The sequence below is a fragment of the Xenopus tropicalis genome, chromosome 2 (assembly GCF_000004195.4).
Source record: "Xenopus tropicalis strain Nigerian chromosome 2, UCB_Xtro_10.0, whole genome shotgun sequence".
NCBI lineage: Eukaryota > Metazoa > Chordata > Amphibia > Anura > Pipidae > Xenopus > Xenopus tropicalis.
Window position 1 is genome coordinate 76,660,606 of NC_030678.2, and position 16,789 is coordinate 76,677,394.

The window sequence follows — 16,789 nt, forward strand, 5'->3', positions numbered from 1 at the left end:
GGTTGCAGCTTTGTAATCGCCTCTGTTGTCACTAAAGTAGTCAATTGGGAAACACTCTGCATTGAGAGAACTACAGAAAACTAACGCTCTAATTCAAAGAAGCTCAGAAGATAAGACTTTTTATGGAAAAGGCTACTTTATTCTATTTAAATTTGAGTGCATTTTTTAAAAGAATTTATGTTTTTGCAATATTAGCGCTATTGGGTTCTGCAGTATTTAAAAATTGGGCAGCTGTACTGGTCTATAGAGTCACAGAACTTTTAACACTTTGCTTTTACTTTGAATAGATCAGGGATCCCCAACCTTTTTTACCTGTGCCATGCCACGCTCAAATCTAAAAAAGTTGGGGAGCAACACAAGCATGAAAATTTTCATGAGGGTGCCAAATAAGGACTGTGATTGGCTATTTAATAGCCCTTATGTGGACTGGCAGCCTAAATGAGGCTCTGTTTGGCAGTACAACTGGGTTTTTATGCAACCAAAACTTGCCCAAAAGCCAGAAATTCAAAAATAAGCACCTGCTTTGAGGCCACTAGGGAGCAACATGTTGCTTACGAACCACTGGTTGGGGATCACTGGAGTAGATGGTAAGGTTTTTTAATATATTTACTTTCTGGTGGAGAGCTAACTCAACTGTGCCCTAAAGTTGGACCAACATTGGTGCTCAATAAGACTGTTACTTTGATTGGTACACACAAGTGGTTGTTTATCCATATGATAAAGTGCTACAGTTTGGTGTTTTAACTAGTTTGAAAGGGGAACTAGTGTGAACTGGCAGGGGACTAAATTTATCATGACCTTGGCAACTATCTACAGCTGTAGCTCAACTATGAACTGCTGGGGCAGAACTTTGGTTTGGTGGAGCCATATTAAATTCACTTCTGTAACACGTGTTCTGATATTACAAAAGTAAAATGATGATCCCTCCAAAGTAATCCATCTGTTTCTATAAGAAGCAATCACTGTACTCTGAGTAAGACTAAAGCTTCATATCTAAAATGACAGATATGCTACTTATGTATAAGGGAGACTCAATAGCACCAATTCCTGATCATAACAGGCAAGTGCAATAGTTTTTTGGCTCAGGGGTCAGTGACTTCCATTTGAAACCTGCAAAGAGTTAGAAGAAGGCAAATAATTCAAAAACTATGACTAACAAAATAATGAAGACTAATTGAAAAGTTGCTTAGAATTGGACTTTCTATAACATACTAAAAGTTAACATAAAGATGACTCACCCCTGTAAGCAGTCTACGTTCTTTGTAATTGCATTGGTATGACCTGGAATCAAAAACTATAAATTCCTGGACTAGCAAATACTTTCATAAATCTAGGATTTCAGAGAGTATTGGAAGTATTCAGTGTTCTGAATGCAACATTTCAGAGAACTGCCACTCTTTATTGAAATGATTTAGTTAACAGTACTAGTGTCAGAGAAACATTATGTGATTCGGCATTTAAACAAGTATCCACAATTATTAGTGACTTTTGACACCTAAGAGCAATGGCCCACAGGTAAATTAGTCACCCACGGTTTATCTCAGCTTTCAAGGGTAACTAATCGCCCTGAAATGCCTTCCCACTGGCAATTCACTTTTATGTTGGTGGGTAGGCATTTCGTAACTAGCCAAAATTTAATCTGCAGGTGACTAATTTCCCTGTGGGCCATCAGCCTAATACAGTTTCACACCTAAGTGAAGCCCAAATGATACAGCAATAAACTTCAGTGAACCCATTTTAGAGTGAGAAGCATGTTTTTTGTATGCTACCTTTAAAATGCTCCAGCCCAGCTGTGCTAGACCCATACATGCACAGGCAGGTAAATCTTGAGTCAAAATATATTGATGGCCCCTTTATCACTTCTGTAAAGTAATTTGGAAAACAAAGTCACTATAAGGCAAGACATTACAGGGAATTTACTGTGGGTATTGACCCATAGCCAAACAGATTCACTTTCATTGCTGACTGATAATTGTTTCCCTAAAAATTTAAAACAAAAAAAATTTAGAAAAAGTCTACCAAGATGGGACCCACTTAACTATTTTTTAGATTAAGCAACCCCGTAATTAATACACATATATGTAAAAAATGTGCCCTTATACAGAAGAATGATAAAGACATCATCAATATACAATATAATGACATTTCTTTTCCCTAAATCTCACATTTTTGGAAAAGGGCAAGTGGCATTTGCAATCTATTTCAATATTAAAGGGGACCTTCCATAATTCTAAAACTTTTTCTATGTATTGCATTAGTCAAGCAAAATAAACTTACGCTATAAAGTTACATGTTTTGTTTAAAGGCATACTCCTGCTTCTGAACCAAAATTTGTTCGAGCCCCACACAACAGAGAAACCCCTAATATACCTATCACTGTAATCTGTTAAAAAAACAAACAAACTATGAATGAATATCATTTTTAGACGCTGAAATCCAGCTGCAAAACAGTTCTTTCTGCATCAGTTGAAATCCTAGCAGGGACGAGGGACTAAAACAATGGTGTTACAACTTCTCGACAGCTTACAGACAGCATGTGATTAACATCATGTGAAGGATTTGGAGGATGCAGGCTGAGGACAGTCTCAAAGTAGTCAGCCAGATCAGCAGTACAACGGGGCAGGCTAAAGCTGCCCATACACGGGCAGATCCGCTCGCTTGGCGATGTCACCTACAGGTGGGCCATATCAGGTAACATGTAGGCGAATTCGATCGTTTGGCCCTGGGGCCAGTGTATGGGGAACTTTAGGCAATTGTTGCAAACCATATTATTATTACATTACAGGGATGCACCAAATCAACTATTTGGATTTGGCCAACCCCGAATCATTCGTAAAGGATTCGGCCAAATACCAAACCGAATCATAATTTACATATGTAAATAAGGCTATGGAAGGTTTAACAAGCACCGTGGACAGCAAAACATTTTTAACTTCCATGTTTAGGTGACAAAAGTCAAATGATTTTAAGAATTCGGATTTGGTTTGGCCCAGAGTGTGTGTGCCGAATCTTTGCTGAATCCCAAACCGAATCCTGTATTCGGTGCATCCCTAATTAAAAATCATGTATTTCATGTATAGTCTGAAAAGCATTTTTTTTTAATACACATTTTGTATGTCTGGGTGACAAGTCCCATGTAATGAAATGCAGCTGAATGATCTTGCACAGATGACATTTATCAGTCAGTGTTTTATAACGACATTTCCCTCAGAATCCTGGGTAAACATCCTTTGCAAAGAGTCATCATTGCATGACAGTGAGTCACTGGGTGTATTTAATATATCCTGACATTTGTTTGTCATGTCCTGAAGAGGAACAGACAAGTATTTCTTTTTCCTATAGTGAGAAATCACCCTGTTTCCCTGACTATCTTGGGTGAAGAGTTGGCTTGTTGCTACAGAATGATACAGGTCATCTTGTTCTCTGTCAGACTCTTCACTGGAACACCATTTAAAAGGTGAATCCAACACAGTGCATGGAGCATTCCTGGTTTTCTCCACATCTCTGCAACTAGTGGGACAGGAATAAGTGATTCGTACAACATTCCCTCTTTCATGTATTGAATCCTGATTTAAAGAACTGGTTTCAGGTGGAAAAGAATTTTCCAACATAACATCACTTCCATACTTCGCTGTTGTTACTGGCTGCTCCATGTCAGCATGTCTTTTATGTGAATCAAGAGATTCTTGCTCTTCAGCTGGGAGATTCATACTAGCAGTATTCTTCATAAACACTAATGAACCTGTAAAGAAAAAAAATATATAGATCACTCACGAGGTCCAGCAGATTTCTATCAGTTGTAGGAACTTTATTGAGCGTTGTTTTCACTGGGCCAATTAGTTGCACCGTGTGTTTTGACCCTCATACAATGCTGTGGAAAGTATGTCTTCATATCTAATCCATAAGGCAACTGTTTTAACATCTGAATTACTTTTATAATCAAAAGTGCACATCTATGCTCTCCCACATTTAATACTGGTAATCTATTAATTTATTTATTAAATGAAGATGGGCACACTTGTTCTGTTGATCAGAAAACACAATTCTCTATTATCATCACATACTCTGCATAGGAAACCCAGGGTTTAACACTTTTATAATCAACAAGACCAAGTAAAAACTCTGAAGCACCACAAAGGGGCAATAACTTTTAATAGTTACCTGAACATTCTTGTGGGCACACGGAGTCAGAAAGATAATTAATTGTATCCAATTCTTTTATATCTTTTTGGTGCACACTTGCAGTTACTGCAGGAACATAATCCTTTCTTTTACATTGTTTGTTTTGTACTTCAGTCTTGATTCCTTTGAAATAAAAAAATGTATACAATTATATACACACACATTGCACTGTGTCTGCAAAATCTCTTTAAAGAATAAGGTATACAACAATTAATAAAGATCTCTGCGATACTGTAATTCTGTTAAATTATATATTATAGGCAAATGGCATATGGGGTAGCTTCATAACTAAACATTTTAAATAAAGATGAATTACAAAAATGTTTTTTCTGACAGGGGCAAATTTAGAATTTTTAAAGGACATGTTCACCTTCAGACAAAGGACCTATAATATTCTCCATAGATTTCTCCGAATCATGTCAGCCCACTCTCTATGTGGGGAAAAAATACCACAGGTATGGGATCCCTTATCCGGAAACCCATTATCCAGAAAGTTCCAAATTATGTAAAGGCAATCTCCCATAGACTCCATTATAAGCAAATAATTCTAATTTTTAAAAATGATTTCCTTTTCTCGGTAATAATAAAACAGTACCTTGTACTTGATCCCAACTAAGATATAATTAATCCTTATTGGAGGCTTAACAAGCCTATTGGGTTTATTCAATAGTTAAATGATCTTTAGCAGACTTAAGTTATGTTGATTAATTACAGAAAGATGCCTTATCTGGAAAACCCCAGGTCCCGAGCATTCTGGATAACAGGTCCCATACCTGTAGCAATGACAGTGATGTGAACTTGGAGACACTGTCAGTTACATACTTTGCTGTATGTGTACAACAGAAGAGTCTGTTAATGAATATATATTAACTTACTAACATGGGTGCTCAAGTTCGCTAGTGCAGTTACCTATAGCTCATCAAAACTAATCACTGATTGTTAAAGATAAGTTCCCTTCACAATGCAAAAAACTCAGTTACGCCTTATACCACATACATAAAATAATCTTAAAAACAAAAATGGTACAAGAGAAAGAAAAAGGCCATGGAATGTGGGGACTACTTTTTCTATAGATACAAGACTTGTGAAAGAATGTAAGTGTGGTTTTCTATTTTAAATGATGGCATGAAACAGTTTTTGAGGGAAAACTAGAGGCAAGAGAAAGGCTATGTGCACATGCTATTAACTGCTGGTAGATTTAAAGATAGCATGCTGCATGGAAGAATTAGTTTCATGTAACTCTTTACTCAACACTGGAAGCATTTTTTTTTTATATTTTGCTGCACATTTTGTAGCACTAGTCACAGGTCAGGAACAACTTACTTAACTTCCCACTGCCATCACTAGGTAGGTTCTATTTATTTTTTGCAAGTTCTTACAACATATGCCATAACCTTGGCTTTATACTTTAAAGGCAGAGAGTATCCAGTTGTGTGTTTACAGTGTAGCACCGTTCTGTGTATGAACCAAGCAGCAATGTGTAAATGAACTGCTGTAATATTTCCCAATGCATCTGCACCCATTGGAATGGAAATCACTGTTGAATTTATTTACAAACAGGACCTATCTTAAGTATGTTCAGTGTCTCTCTTTATTACTGTGGACCACTGGGAAATATAGAAGTAGTTAAAGGAGAAGGAAAGGCTAGTAAAGAGTTAATCTCAAGCTGCAGTTGTCTCAATAGTGCCCTAAGTCTCCCCATATTTCTCACGGTCAGATGATCAGAAGAGAACAGGAAGAAAAAACGCTGAGCCGTGTAAAGAAGATTCCCAGAATGCATCGCTCCTGCACCGAGACTAAGGCCAGCTACTGAGGAAGCACATGCGCATTTAACATACCCTGTGAGCGCGATTTGAATCTCACAAAGCAGGAGCACTCGGGTAGAGTAGGTCGCACTCGCGTCTAGGGGAGGGAGAAGGTTCATGCATGCGCTTTTTCTTACGCGACGCCATGTTAGACTAATTTAAATATCCAGCATATTGCAGCCGCAATAGGGGAAATATAGCTATTATGGCATGAGTAGCGTGCAGGCGATATGCAGGGTATCAAGCTGAAAAAAGGTAGCGATCAGCTACAGAGACATGAGGCCTTTCTATTTAGGGGGTCGCACTTTACACCCTTTCCTTTTCCTTTAACAGATGTATTGTCCTGTGGTAAAATGCATAGAGCCACACAGCAAATGCACTTATTATAAAAGATCTTGGCTACCAGAAATGTTAAGCCTAATATTTACTGCACCAAACGTAAGCCTAAGGCATATGCTACATGTAGGGACCCATAGGGTTAAGTTCCCTATGGTGTTATCCCCTACCTTTATGTTATCTGTGTTGTAATAGGGCAGAGCCCTCTACACTCAGATTACAGTATTAGGCTACCCCCTATAGGTTTAGCCCAGGTTGACCACTCCCCTTGTGCAGACTATATAGTATCTTGCACAAGGAAGTGGCTTCCTCTTTGGCTGATGTTGTCTTGAGGCTGCATGTCATCGAGCCTGAGGCAATTAGGCCCCAGTAAAGAGAACTGCTGATTTGTAAGTCGGGGACAGGGCCCCGTGAATGAGATAAAGCCAGCACAGTCAGTCATATGTAATAGCACCCTCTAGGAGTGGTGAGCATAGTCAGCTTATTTAGTAAGGGCAGCACTAGCCCCATCAAAGGAGACTGTAAGGGTTTAGTCTAACCCAGGCTCTGTATGCCTTGCTGTAGGGACCACAGTTAAGACGCAGGATTCAGGCAGTTCCTTACCCTGAACCATAGTTGGCTGGAGGGGATCCGTTCCAGTAAAGGGCATCCATTCCTGGCATACAGCTAATACTCTGCATATCCTCCAAGTGGGCTATACTGTTACCTTGAGTGTCACTTCTGCTGTGTTCTCTGTGACCAAGTTCTATACTGCTGTGACTGTGAGTATATACCCTGATGCACTATTCTATATGTGCCTTGTCCAAATAAAGTATCATTCAGTTAACTGCAAGAGCTCCTGGCGTCCTATCACTTATTATATTGCACAACACCAGTGTGAGTTGTAGTTCAACTACGTCATCTAGCCCTGACATAGCTCCCATATAGCGGAGGCCCATTCCTGGGAAAGGGGGTTGAATGTAACCCATGCTCTAATTGTCCAACTAGCCTGGTATAATACCCCTATTAAGCCAAACAAGTGTTACATACATAAGCAATCATGTGTCAATTTAAAGAATTCAAGCTGACAACAATAAACTGCCAATCATTGTCATTTGCAGGGTAGTTGTGGCACATTGCCTTTGCATTGTCAACTACTAAATCTGGTAGCAACACAGGCATTTGTACTGTCACAACAACAGCCAAGACATTGTCCTAACAATTTCTGCAGTAATTGTATAGTTGCCCAGTTCCTCCTTCAAACTTCACTGGGTGCACAATTGTACCACATCCCTATAGCTGCATCACCGAAATTCTGTTAGAAAATTATTGCCCTAACATTTTGATATTATGCATATTTGCCTGACATGGCAGACCTTACCAGCCTGTGTGAAGTAGCAGTGCATTGATGTCTGCTTGGTGCATGGCTGGGGTGTTTTCGTTTGAGTGAAATCAAATGCAGCCGGCTCAAATGGCTTTCTCCTTGAGAAAGGATGAAATCTGATTGAGGAAGAATTGGGAAGCACGGTCTAAAATAGAAAAATACATATTTATTGTACAATCTTCGGAACATTCAGAATTTTTAGAATAAAAATTAAAGAAAATCTTAACTGCTTATCCCATTAAAACAGACCCATTTACATGACCCCTTAATAAGTTGGAACTAACCTACCACCAATATTCTTAATGAATGCAAACTATATGGTTAAAGTGTACATTGTTATACAGTATAGAGTATTCACTATAAACTATTTGTGAACATTACAGGATACATTTTTAGAAAAATGTTTTGTTTTTTTTAATTGTCCCTTTAATCTATAAGGGCACTGCCTTTATTTGTTTGTTGTGGCACAAAATTGGAACTTTTCCAATACCATCACAAGCCAAAGGGGCAGAGATTTAAATCGTTTTTCATCTGTACAAGGAGGACTGTATTAAATGCATAGCGCTGTCAGGAGTAACCCCTCCATCTACTATATACCTGCATGGGTTTCCTTTTTAACTCAGCAGTGTCCAGCCAAACCCTGCAGTCTTCGTGCTGCTGCTGCTGGGTGCGGATAGCTCTTCCCTTCAGCTTCATGTTGCAGTTCGGCTGTTAATACGCTTAACTAAAAGCACGGGATGGGTACCTCACAGACACCTAAACGCTACATCTAGCAGAAATTCCTACTGCTAAATTAAACCAGCGAGGATAAGAAGAAGATAAAGGTAAAGTCTCCCATTGAGTTGAATTACGCGCCTGTCAAGGACCTCGCATTTAGGAGCCCAGTATGTCGCCTGCGGAGAGGACCCAAAATAATTGCTGTCTAGCGGATTGCCTGTAATTTGTGCAGTAGGGTTGTAGTTAGCGCAGTGGATTTGTAGACAAGACTTGATTGGTTGTTTTAACACAGTGCAACTTTCGTTGGCATTTGTGACTTCACCAAAAGGTGTCTGTGCCAGGCTTTTTATAAAGTCATATTTGTGTGGTGCAGTAAGTGTGTATTCGTTAAAGGAATTATGTCATGATTTTTATAATGTACTTTTTATTTCTAAATTATGCTGTTAATTTAGCAAATATTTCTCTGAACCATTAAAATTTTTATTCTTGAACTAAGAAATTAATTTTTTTAGTTATAATACTGGTGTGTAGAGAGATTCAGTGCATTGTGAATGATTCTGAGCTTTCAGAAGGAACCAGCGCTACACATTAGAACTGCTTTCAGGTAACCTATTGTTTCAACAACTCACATGTAACTGGAGGAGTCCCAAGCTGGACTTGGATTTCTTACTACTGTGTGATATTCTGATATTTACTGGGAGCTGCTCTCTTGCTACCTTCCCATTGTTCTCCTGATTGGCTACTGGGGGGGAAAGGGACCCCTTTTCCCCCCAGATAACACTCCAATTTGCAGCACAGTGGTAAAGTGTGACTGAAGTTTATCAGAGCACAGGTCACATGGCTGTAGCACCCAAGGAAATGAAGAATATGGCTAGCCCCATGTTTTTGAAAAACAGATTTCAATCTATTAACTGATGTTTTTTTTAAACCTGTTTTACCATGACTCACCAGTGAAATTTGTCTCTAATGTTAATAAATATGCTCCACTTGTCATGGCAAAGATGTTCCTGTTAAATTTCATGCTGAACATGCAAGTGAGTTTTTGTAAGGCTCCATGTCTTAATACTTTTAGCAGATATCAAATCTAAAATATGGTGCCTGTTGCTTTAAAAAAAGTTAAAATAGGACAAAAAATCCTTCTGCTAACATTCAAAGCCCTTCACTCCTCTGCTCCTCACTACATTTCTTCACTGGTCTCCCTGCATGTTCCTGGTCGTTTCCTCCGCTCCTCTCAGAGCCTCCGTCTTTTTACACCATCCACACCCACTGCGCTCTCTCGTCTTAAACCTTTCTATCTTGCTGCTCCTTACCTCTGGAACTCTATCCCTGAATCCCTCCATAGGGAACACTCACCCACTCTCTTTAAGAAAAAGCTCAGCTGTTACCTTCTGGAGCACTAAAACATAATTTTGCCCGGTCCTGAGCTAAAGGGCAAATGCCCATACCTGGTGCACTCTTACCTTCCAATATGTGCCTGTATGTTACCCAACCACTTAGATTGTAAGCTCTTTGGGGCAGGGACCTCCTTCCTACTGTGTCTCATACCACATGGCACTTATATATATATATATATTTATTGTATTTATTTATTATATCACTTGTCCTCCCTGTGTGTAATTTTGTATTCTGTAAGACTGTACAGCGCTGCGTACCCTTGTGGTGCTTTATAAATAAAGTTATACATACATACATACAAGGCCTTGTTTAAATATGTGTGAAAGCATATAGGATAACCAGGCACAATAAATTAGTATATACACTGTCACAAATGCCCCTAAAGTGATGCTGTTTGGTGTAGTCCAGTGCCACTCATGGTGACATTTGTGGTAAGTAGTTCTTTGCCACTGCGAATACCCCTAAAACTATATAAAGCTTTCCTACCACCAATGTCAAACTAACAGACATATTTTCAGGCTGAATGGAATCCCTTTTTAAATAATGGCACAACATTAGCAATTTGCCTTTGTCTTTTTGCACCATGCCAGATCTCAAAGAATACTGGAAAACTAGAAAGGTAAGTTTGAGAACAAACTTCATGTTGGGTTGAAAAACATGAAGTCACTGAATGAAATGTGATCTGTTGTTGGCTCAGCCCACTTTGTCTAACCTTGGACCACAGTTATATAGTAAAAACCACTGTGCAAAATTTGGGGACCCTGGTTTTAATAGTGTCTGAATGGCAGCAATTTAGACTTCCCCACTGAAAGTCAACGACATCTGATTGGCGGTTGGTGGCCCCGCCCACATTTTTTAACCTGGAACTGCAGTTACCAAGTGACTAAGTCTGCTAAGTTTAGGGACCCTAGGATTAATAGTTAAAGAATGGCAGCAGTTTAAAGTTAAACCAATAAAAGTCAAATGGTAAATTGTGATTGGTGGGTGTGCCCACTTTTTCTAACCTCAAGTCGAAGTCACCCAGTGACAAACAGTGGCCACCCTGGCATAAATAGTGTGTGAATGGCAACATTTTAAATTTAAACCAATAAAATTCAATGGATGACATCTGATTGGCTGTTAGTGGCCCAACCCACTTTTCCTATTTTTGAACTGGACTCCCCCAGGTGACCAACTTTGCAAAGTTAGGTAACTCAGGCATAAAAATTGTGAGAGCATTTTACACTTTAGCATTGAAAGTAAATAGGTGAAATGTGATTGTCTGTTGTTGGCTCCGCCTACTTTTTCAAAACTAAAACTGCAGTTACCTGGTGCCTTACTCTGCAAAGTTTTGGGAACCTGGTGTTATTACTGTGAGAATGGTAGCAGGTTGGAGCAGGCCAAGTCAATAGGTAAAACCTGATTGGCTGTTCACTGCTCGGCCCACTTTTGGGCATCCAACAATCATCATATTTTTATTTAGGCTGACCCCATGACTGTGTGATTCAAGTTTTGGGAGTGTAGCCTCAAAGCTGTAAGATTGGCAGCAGTTTCAATTTCCCCATAAAAGTCAATGGATGAAATTTGATTGGCTGTTGTTGGCCCCTCCCACTTTGGGGTCATCCAACAAATGTCACTGATTCATTTGGAGTGACCCCACTATTATGTTATTGAAGTTTGGGGGATGTAGCTTCAAAGCTGTAAGTGTGGCAGCAATTTGAAAATCTTCCCTGTCAAAGTAAATGGGAAAATTGGGGGGTTCGGAGCAGCGCCACAAAAAGACGGGGGCTCGGGATCACTTAGAAAAGCACAAGCAACCTGCTCCACTATAGGGCGAAGATGTGTGGAGAGTTTGGATGTTGTACCCCTAAAACAGTAGGAGGAATAGCGTTTAGAAAATGGGGGGCGCTAAGAAGAAGAAGAAAAAGCGGAAGAAGAAGCTGAAGTCGAAGAACAGTAGGTTGGGTTTTTCAACCAAACATAATGATAGGTTTCATGACAGCCCCTGTAACTAAAGATCAGACAGTACCATTTTATTGGAGGGGGGATCAGGCAGTACCATTTTGTTGGCAGGGGGGTTGGACTGTACCATTTTGTTGGAGGGGGGGGTCAGGACGTACCATTTTGTTGGAGGGGGGGTCGGACCGTACCATTTTATTGGAGGGGGGGTTGGACCATATCATTTTATTGGAGGGGGGGTCGGACCAAACCATTTTTTGGGGGGGGTCTGACCGTACCATTTTGTTGGGGGGGCCATACCATTTTGTTAGGGGAGGTGTTGGACTGTACCATTTTGTTTGGGGGGGTTGGACCGTACCATTTTGTTTCAGGGGGGGTCACACCGTACCACTTTAGGGGGATGAAGGGATGATAATGATACATTTTCATGACCCCCTGTAACTAAAGATCGCAGTTCACTGAATACTTTACTTTTCCCTCCACACTCACCCTGGCATCAAACCAATAAAAATGGGGGGGGGGGCTAAGAAGAAGCGGAAGAATAAGATGAAGTCAAAGAACAGCAGGTTGGGTTTTTCAACCCAACATAATGATAAGGTTTCATGACAGCCCCTGTAACTAAAGATCAGACCGTACCAATTTTGTGGACGGGGGAAGGGGTTGAACTGTACCATTTTATTGGAGGGGTGGGTCAAGCAGTACCATTTTGTTGGCGGGGGGGTTGGACTGTACCATTTTATTGGAGGGGGGGGGTCGAACCATACCATTTTTTGCGGGGGGGGAGTCGGACTGTACCATTTTGTTGGAGATGGGGTCGGACCATACCATTCTAGTGGAGGGGGATTTGGATCATATCATTTTATTGGAGGGGGGGGGTCGGACCGTACCATTTTGTTGGCAGGAGGTTGGACTGTACCATTTTGTTGGAGGGGGGATGTTGGACCGTACCATTTTATTAGAGGGGGGGATCAGGACATACCATTTTATTGGAGGGGGGGGTTGGACTGTACCATTTTATTGGAGGGGGGGGTCGAACCATACCATTTTTTGCGGGGGGGGGGGAGTCGGACTGTACCATTTTGTTGGAGATGGGGTCGGACCATACCATTCTAGTGGAGGGGGGTTTGGATCATACCATTTTATTGGAGGGGGGGGGTCGGACCGTACCATTTTGTTGGCAGGAGGTTGGACTGTACCATTTTGTTGGAGGGGGGTGTTGGACTGTACCATTTTGTTGGCAGGGGGGTTGGACTGCACCATTTTAATGGAGGGGGGGGTCAGGACGTACCATTTTTTTGGAGGAGGGGTCGGACCATACCATTTTATTGGAGGGGGGTCGGACCATACCATTTTTGGGAGGGGGGGTCGGACTGTACCATTTTTTGCGGGGGGAGTCGGAATGTACCATTTTGTTTGATGGGGGTCAGACTATACCACTTTAGGGGGATGAGGGAATGATAATGATACATTTTCATGACCCCCTGTAACTAAACATTGGACCATTAGCAGTTCACTGTCATTTACTTTATTTTCCACTCCACACTCACCCTGGCATCAAACCAATAAAAATGGGGGGTGCTAAGAAGAAAAAGAAAAAGCAGAAGAATAAGCTGAAGTAGAAAAACAATAGGTTGGGATTTTCAACCCAACCTAATGATTCAGTTTCATGACAGCCCCTGTAACTAACGATCAGACCGTACCATTTTGGCGGATGGGGGGGGTTGGATTGTACCATTTTATTGGAGGGGGGGTGGGACCATACCATTTTGTTGGAGGGGGGGTTTGGTCTAACCATTTTATTAGGAGGGGGGTCGGACCGTACCATTTTATTGGAGGGGGGGTTAGGCCATTCAATATTGTTGTAGGGGGTGTCAGACCATACCATTTTGTTAGTGGGGGGAGTCGGGCTGTACTATTTTGTTGGAGGGGTGGGTCGGGCCGTACCATTTTACTGGAGGCGGGGTCGGACCATACCATTTTGGTGGAGGGGGGTTGGGTCGTACCATTTTATTGGAAGGGGGGTTGGGCTGTACCATTTTATTGGGGGGGGTCGGACTGTACCATTTTGTTGGAGGGGGGATCAGTCCCCTATTGACCAACTGTGAAAAGTTTGGGGTCCCTGGGGTTAATACGGTGAAAATGGCAGCAGGTTGTATTGCCTCATTGAAATTCAATAGGTAAAATCTGATTGTTTGTTGGTGGCTCCGCCCACTTTTTCTAACCTTGAACCGCAGTTACCTGGTTCCTAACTCTGCAAAGTTTGGGGACTCCAACATTATTACTGTGAGAATGGCAGCAGTTTGAAAATCTTCCCTGTCAAAGTAAATGGGAAAATTGGGGTGTTTGGAGCGGCGCCACAAAAAGACGAGGGGCGGGATCACTTAGAAAAGCACAAGCAACCTGCTCCACTATAGGGCGAAGATGTGTGGAGAGTTTGGATGTTGTACCCCTAAAACAGTAGGAGGAGTAGCGTTTAGAAAATGGGGGGCGTTAAGAAGAAGAAGAAAAAGCGGAAGAAGAAGCTGAAGTCGAAGAACAGTAGGTTGGGTTTTTCAACCAAACATAATGATAGGTTTCATGACAGCCCCTGTAACTAAAGATCAGACAGTACCATTTTATTGGAGTGGGGGGATCAGGCAGCACCATTTTGTTGGCAGGGGGGTTGGACTGTACCATTTTGTTGGAGGGGGGGGTCAGGACGTACCATTTTGTTGGAAGGGGGGTCGGACCGTACCATTTTATTGGAGGGGGGGGTCGGACCATACCATTTTTTGGGGGGGCTCTGACCATACCATTTTGTTTGGGGGGCCATACCATTTTGTTAGGGGAGGTGTTGGACTGTACCATTTTGTTCGGGGGGTTGGACCGTACCATTTTGTTTCAGGGGGGGTCACACCGTACCACTTTAGGGGGATGAAGGGATGATAATGATACATTTTCATGACCCCCTGTAACTAAAGATCGCAGTTCACTGAATACTTTACTTTTCCCTCCACACTCACCCTGGCATCAAACCAATAAAAATGGGGGGGGCTAAGAAGAAGAAGAAGCGGAAGAATAAGATGAAGTCGAAAAACAGCAGGTTGGGTTTTTCAACCCAACATAATGATACGGTTTCATGACAGACCCTGTAACTAAAGATCAGCCCGTACCAATTTTGTGGACGGGGGAAGGGGTTGAACTGTACCATTTTATTGGAGGGGTGGGTCAGGCAGTACCATTTTGTTGGCGGGGGGGGGGGTTGGACTGTACCATTTTGTTAGAGGGGGGTGTTGGACCGTACCATTTTATTGGAGGGGGGGGGGGATCAGGACGTACCATTTTGTGGAGGGGGGGTCGGACTGTACCATTTTATTGGAGGGGGGTTGGACTGTACCATTTTATTGGAGGAGGGGGTCGAACCATACCATTTTTTGTGGGGGGGGGAGTCGGACTGTTCCATTTTGTTGGAGATGGGGTCGGACCATACCATTCTAGTGGAGGGGGGTTTGAATCATACCATTTTATTGGAGGGGGGGTCGGACCGTACCATTTTGTTGGCGGGAGGTTGAACTGTACCATTTTGTTGGTGGGGGGTCAGTAGGTAAAATCTGATTGGCTGTTCACAGCTTCGCCCACCTTTGGGCATCCAACAATCATCATATTTTCATTCAGGCTGACCCCATGACTATGTGATTCAAGTTTGGGGAGTGAAGCCTCAAAGCTGTAATATTGGCAGCAGTTTCAATTTTCCCATAAAATTTGATTGGCTGTTGTTTGCCCCTCCCACTTTGCTGTTTTTAGAAAAAAAAACTTGAATGCGTAGTCACCCAGTGACTGACTGTGGAAAGATTGGGAACTCTGACATTAAACCAATAAAAATCAATAGGTGAAATTTGATTGGCTGTTGGTGGCTCCACCCACTTTTCAAAACTAAAACTGCAGTCTCCTAGTGACCAAGTGTAAAAAGTTTGGGGACCCTGGTGTTTATACTGTGAGAATGGCAGCAGGTTGAATTTCCGCCAAATCAATAGGTAAAATCTGATTGGCTGTTCACAGCTCCGCCCACTTTTGGGCATCCAGCAATCATCATATTTTCATTCAGGCTGACCCCATGACTATGTGATTCAAGTTTGGGGAGTGTAACACTGGCAGCAGTTTCAATTTCCCCATTTAAGTCAATGGGTTAAATATGATTGGCTGTTGTTGGCCCCTCCCACTTTGGGGCCATCCAACAAATGTCGCTGTTTCATTCGGGGTGACCCCATTATTATGTTATTCAAGTTTGGGGGTGTAGCTTCAAAGCTGTAAGAGTGGCAGCAGTTTGAAAATCTTCCCTGTCAAAGTCAATGGGAAAATTGGGGGGTTCGGAGCAGCGCCACAAAAATACGGGGGGTGCAATCGCTTAGAAAAGCACAAGCAACCTGCTCCACTATAGGGCGAAGATGTGTGGAGAGTTTGGGTGTTGTACCCCTAAAACTGTAGGAGGAGTAGCGTTTAGAAAATGGGGGACGCTAAGAATAAGAAGAAGCGGAAGAATAAGCTAAAGTCGAAGAACAGTATGTTGGGGTTTTCAACCCAACATAATAAAGTGGTTTGAATGTATCAGAGCTGTGATGAATATGAATGATAGTCTGTCTGAAGGAGGTAGCTGAACTGGAATACTGGAATTGAATGAATATCATCCTCCACAAAGGATAGCTTTTAATTCAGCGTTCTTAGATGTGTGTGAGGGGCACTATCTACCACTTCCTTTTATTAATTTCACATTAAAATCAGTTGTAAATTTTAGGTAAAAAAAAAAATGTATTGGTGGGTTTTAAAGGAGACCTATAAGGGATAATCAGATTATAATCAGTTACCTAATACCCTAGGTCAGTGCAACTGTTTGCTGAAAACTGCACTGGCCTGGGGTATTTCTGTAGAAAAACATCCGCCATGATTTTCTTCCTTTTCTGTCTCCTTTCTCTAGGCCAAGAAAGGCACATAGACAGTAGAGTGAAAAAGCTAGCTAGGCACTGACAACCAGTTTAAGGGCAACATTTAAGAATGCTTTTGGGTTTAAGCATTCAAA

At 41.6% G+C, this 16,789-nt stretch overlaps 1 protein-coding gene across 1 annotated transcript; it reads right to left on the reverse strand.

The window, feature by feature from the left end:
- Nucleotides 1–1,378: 1,378 nt before the first annotated feature.
- Nucleotides 1,379–8,636, reverse strand: aunip (aurora kinase A and ninein interacting protein). Its single transcript, XM_004911596.4, has 4 exons — nt 8,284–8,636; nt 7,684–7,831; nt 4,162–4,305; nt 1,379–3,742 (listed from the first exon to the last, which is right to left on the reverse strand). Exons 1-4 carry the CDS (start codon nt 8,380–8,382, stop codon nt 3,183–3,185), a joined length of 951 nt encoding a protein of 316 aa, XP_004911653.1. The 5' UTR covers nt 8,383–8,636; the 3' UTR covers nt 1,379–3,182.
- Between the last annotated feature and the right edge of the window lie 8,153 nt (nt 8,637–16,789).

Bases quoted from the DNA above. Each gene is read 5' to 3' on its own strand.
- aunip (XM_004911596.4), bottom strand. From the start codon at position 8,382: ATGAAGCTGAAGGGAAGAGCTATCCGCACCCAGCAGCAGCAGCACGAA. The intron at 4,306-7,683 runs GTAAGGTCTGCC...TTTATTTCAAAG, and splicing joins CTGCTACTTCACACAGGCTG to GAATCAAGACTGAAGTACAA. The intron at 3,743-4,161 runs GTAACTATTAAA...TTTTCTTTACAG, and splicing joins GTGCCCACAAGAATGTTCAG to GTTCATTAGTGTTTATGAAG.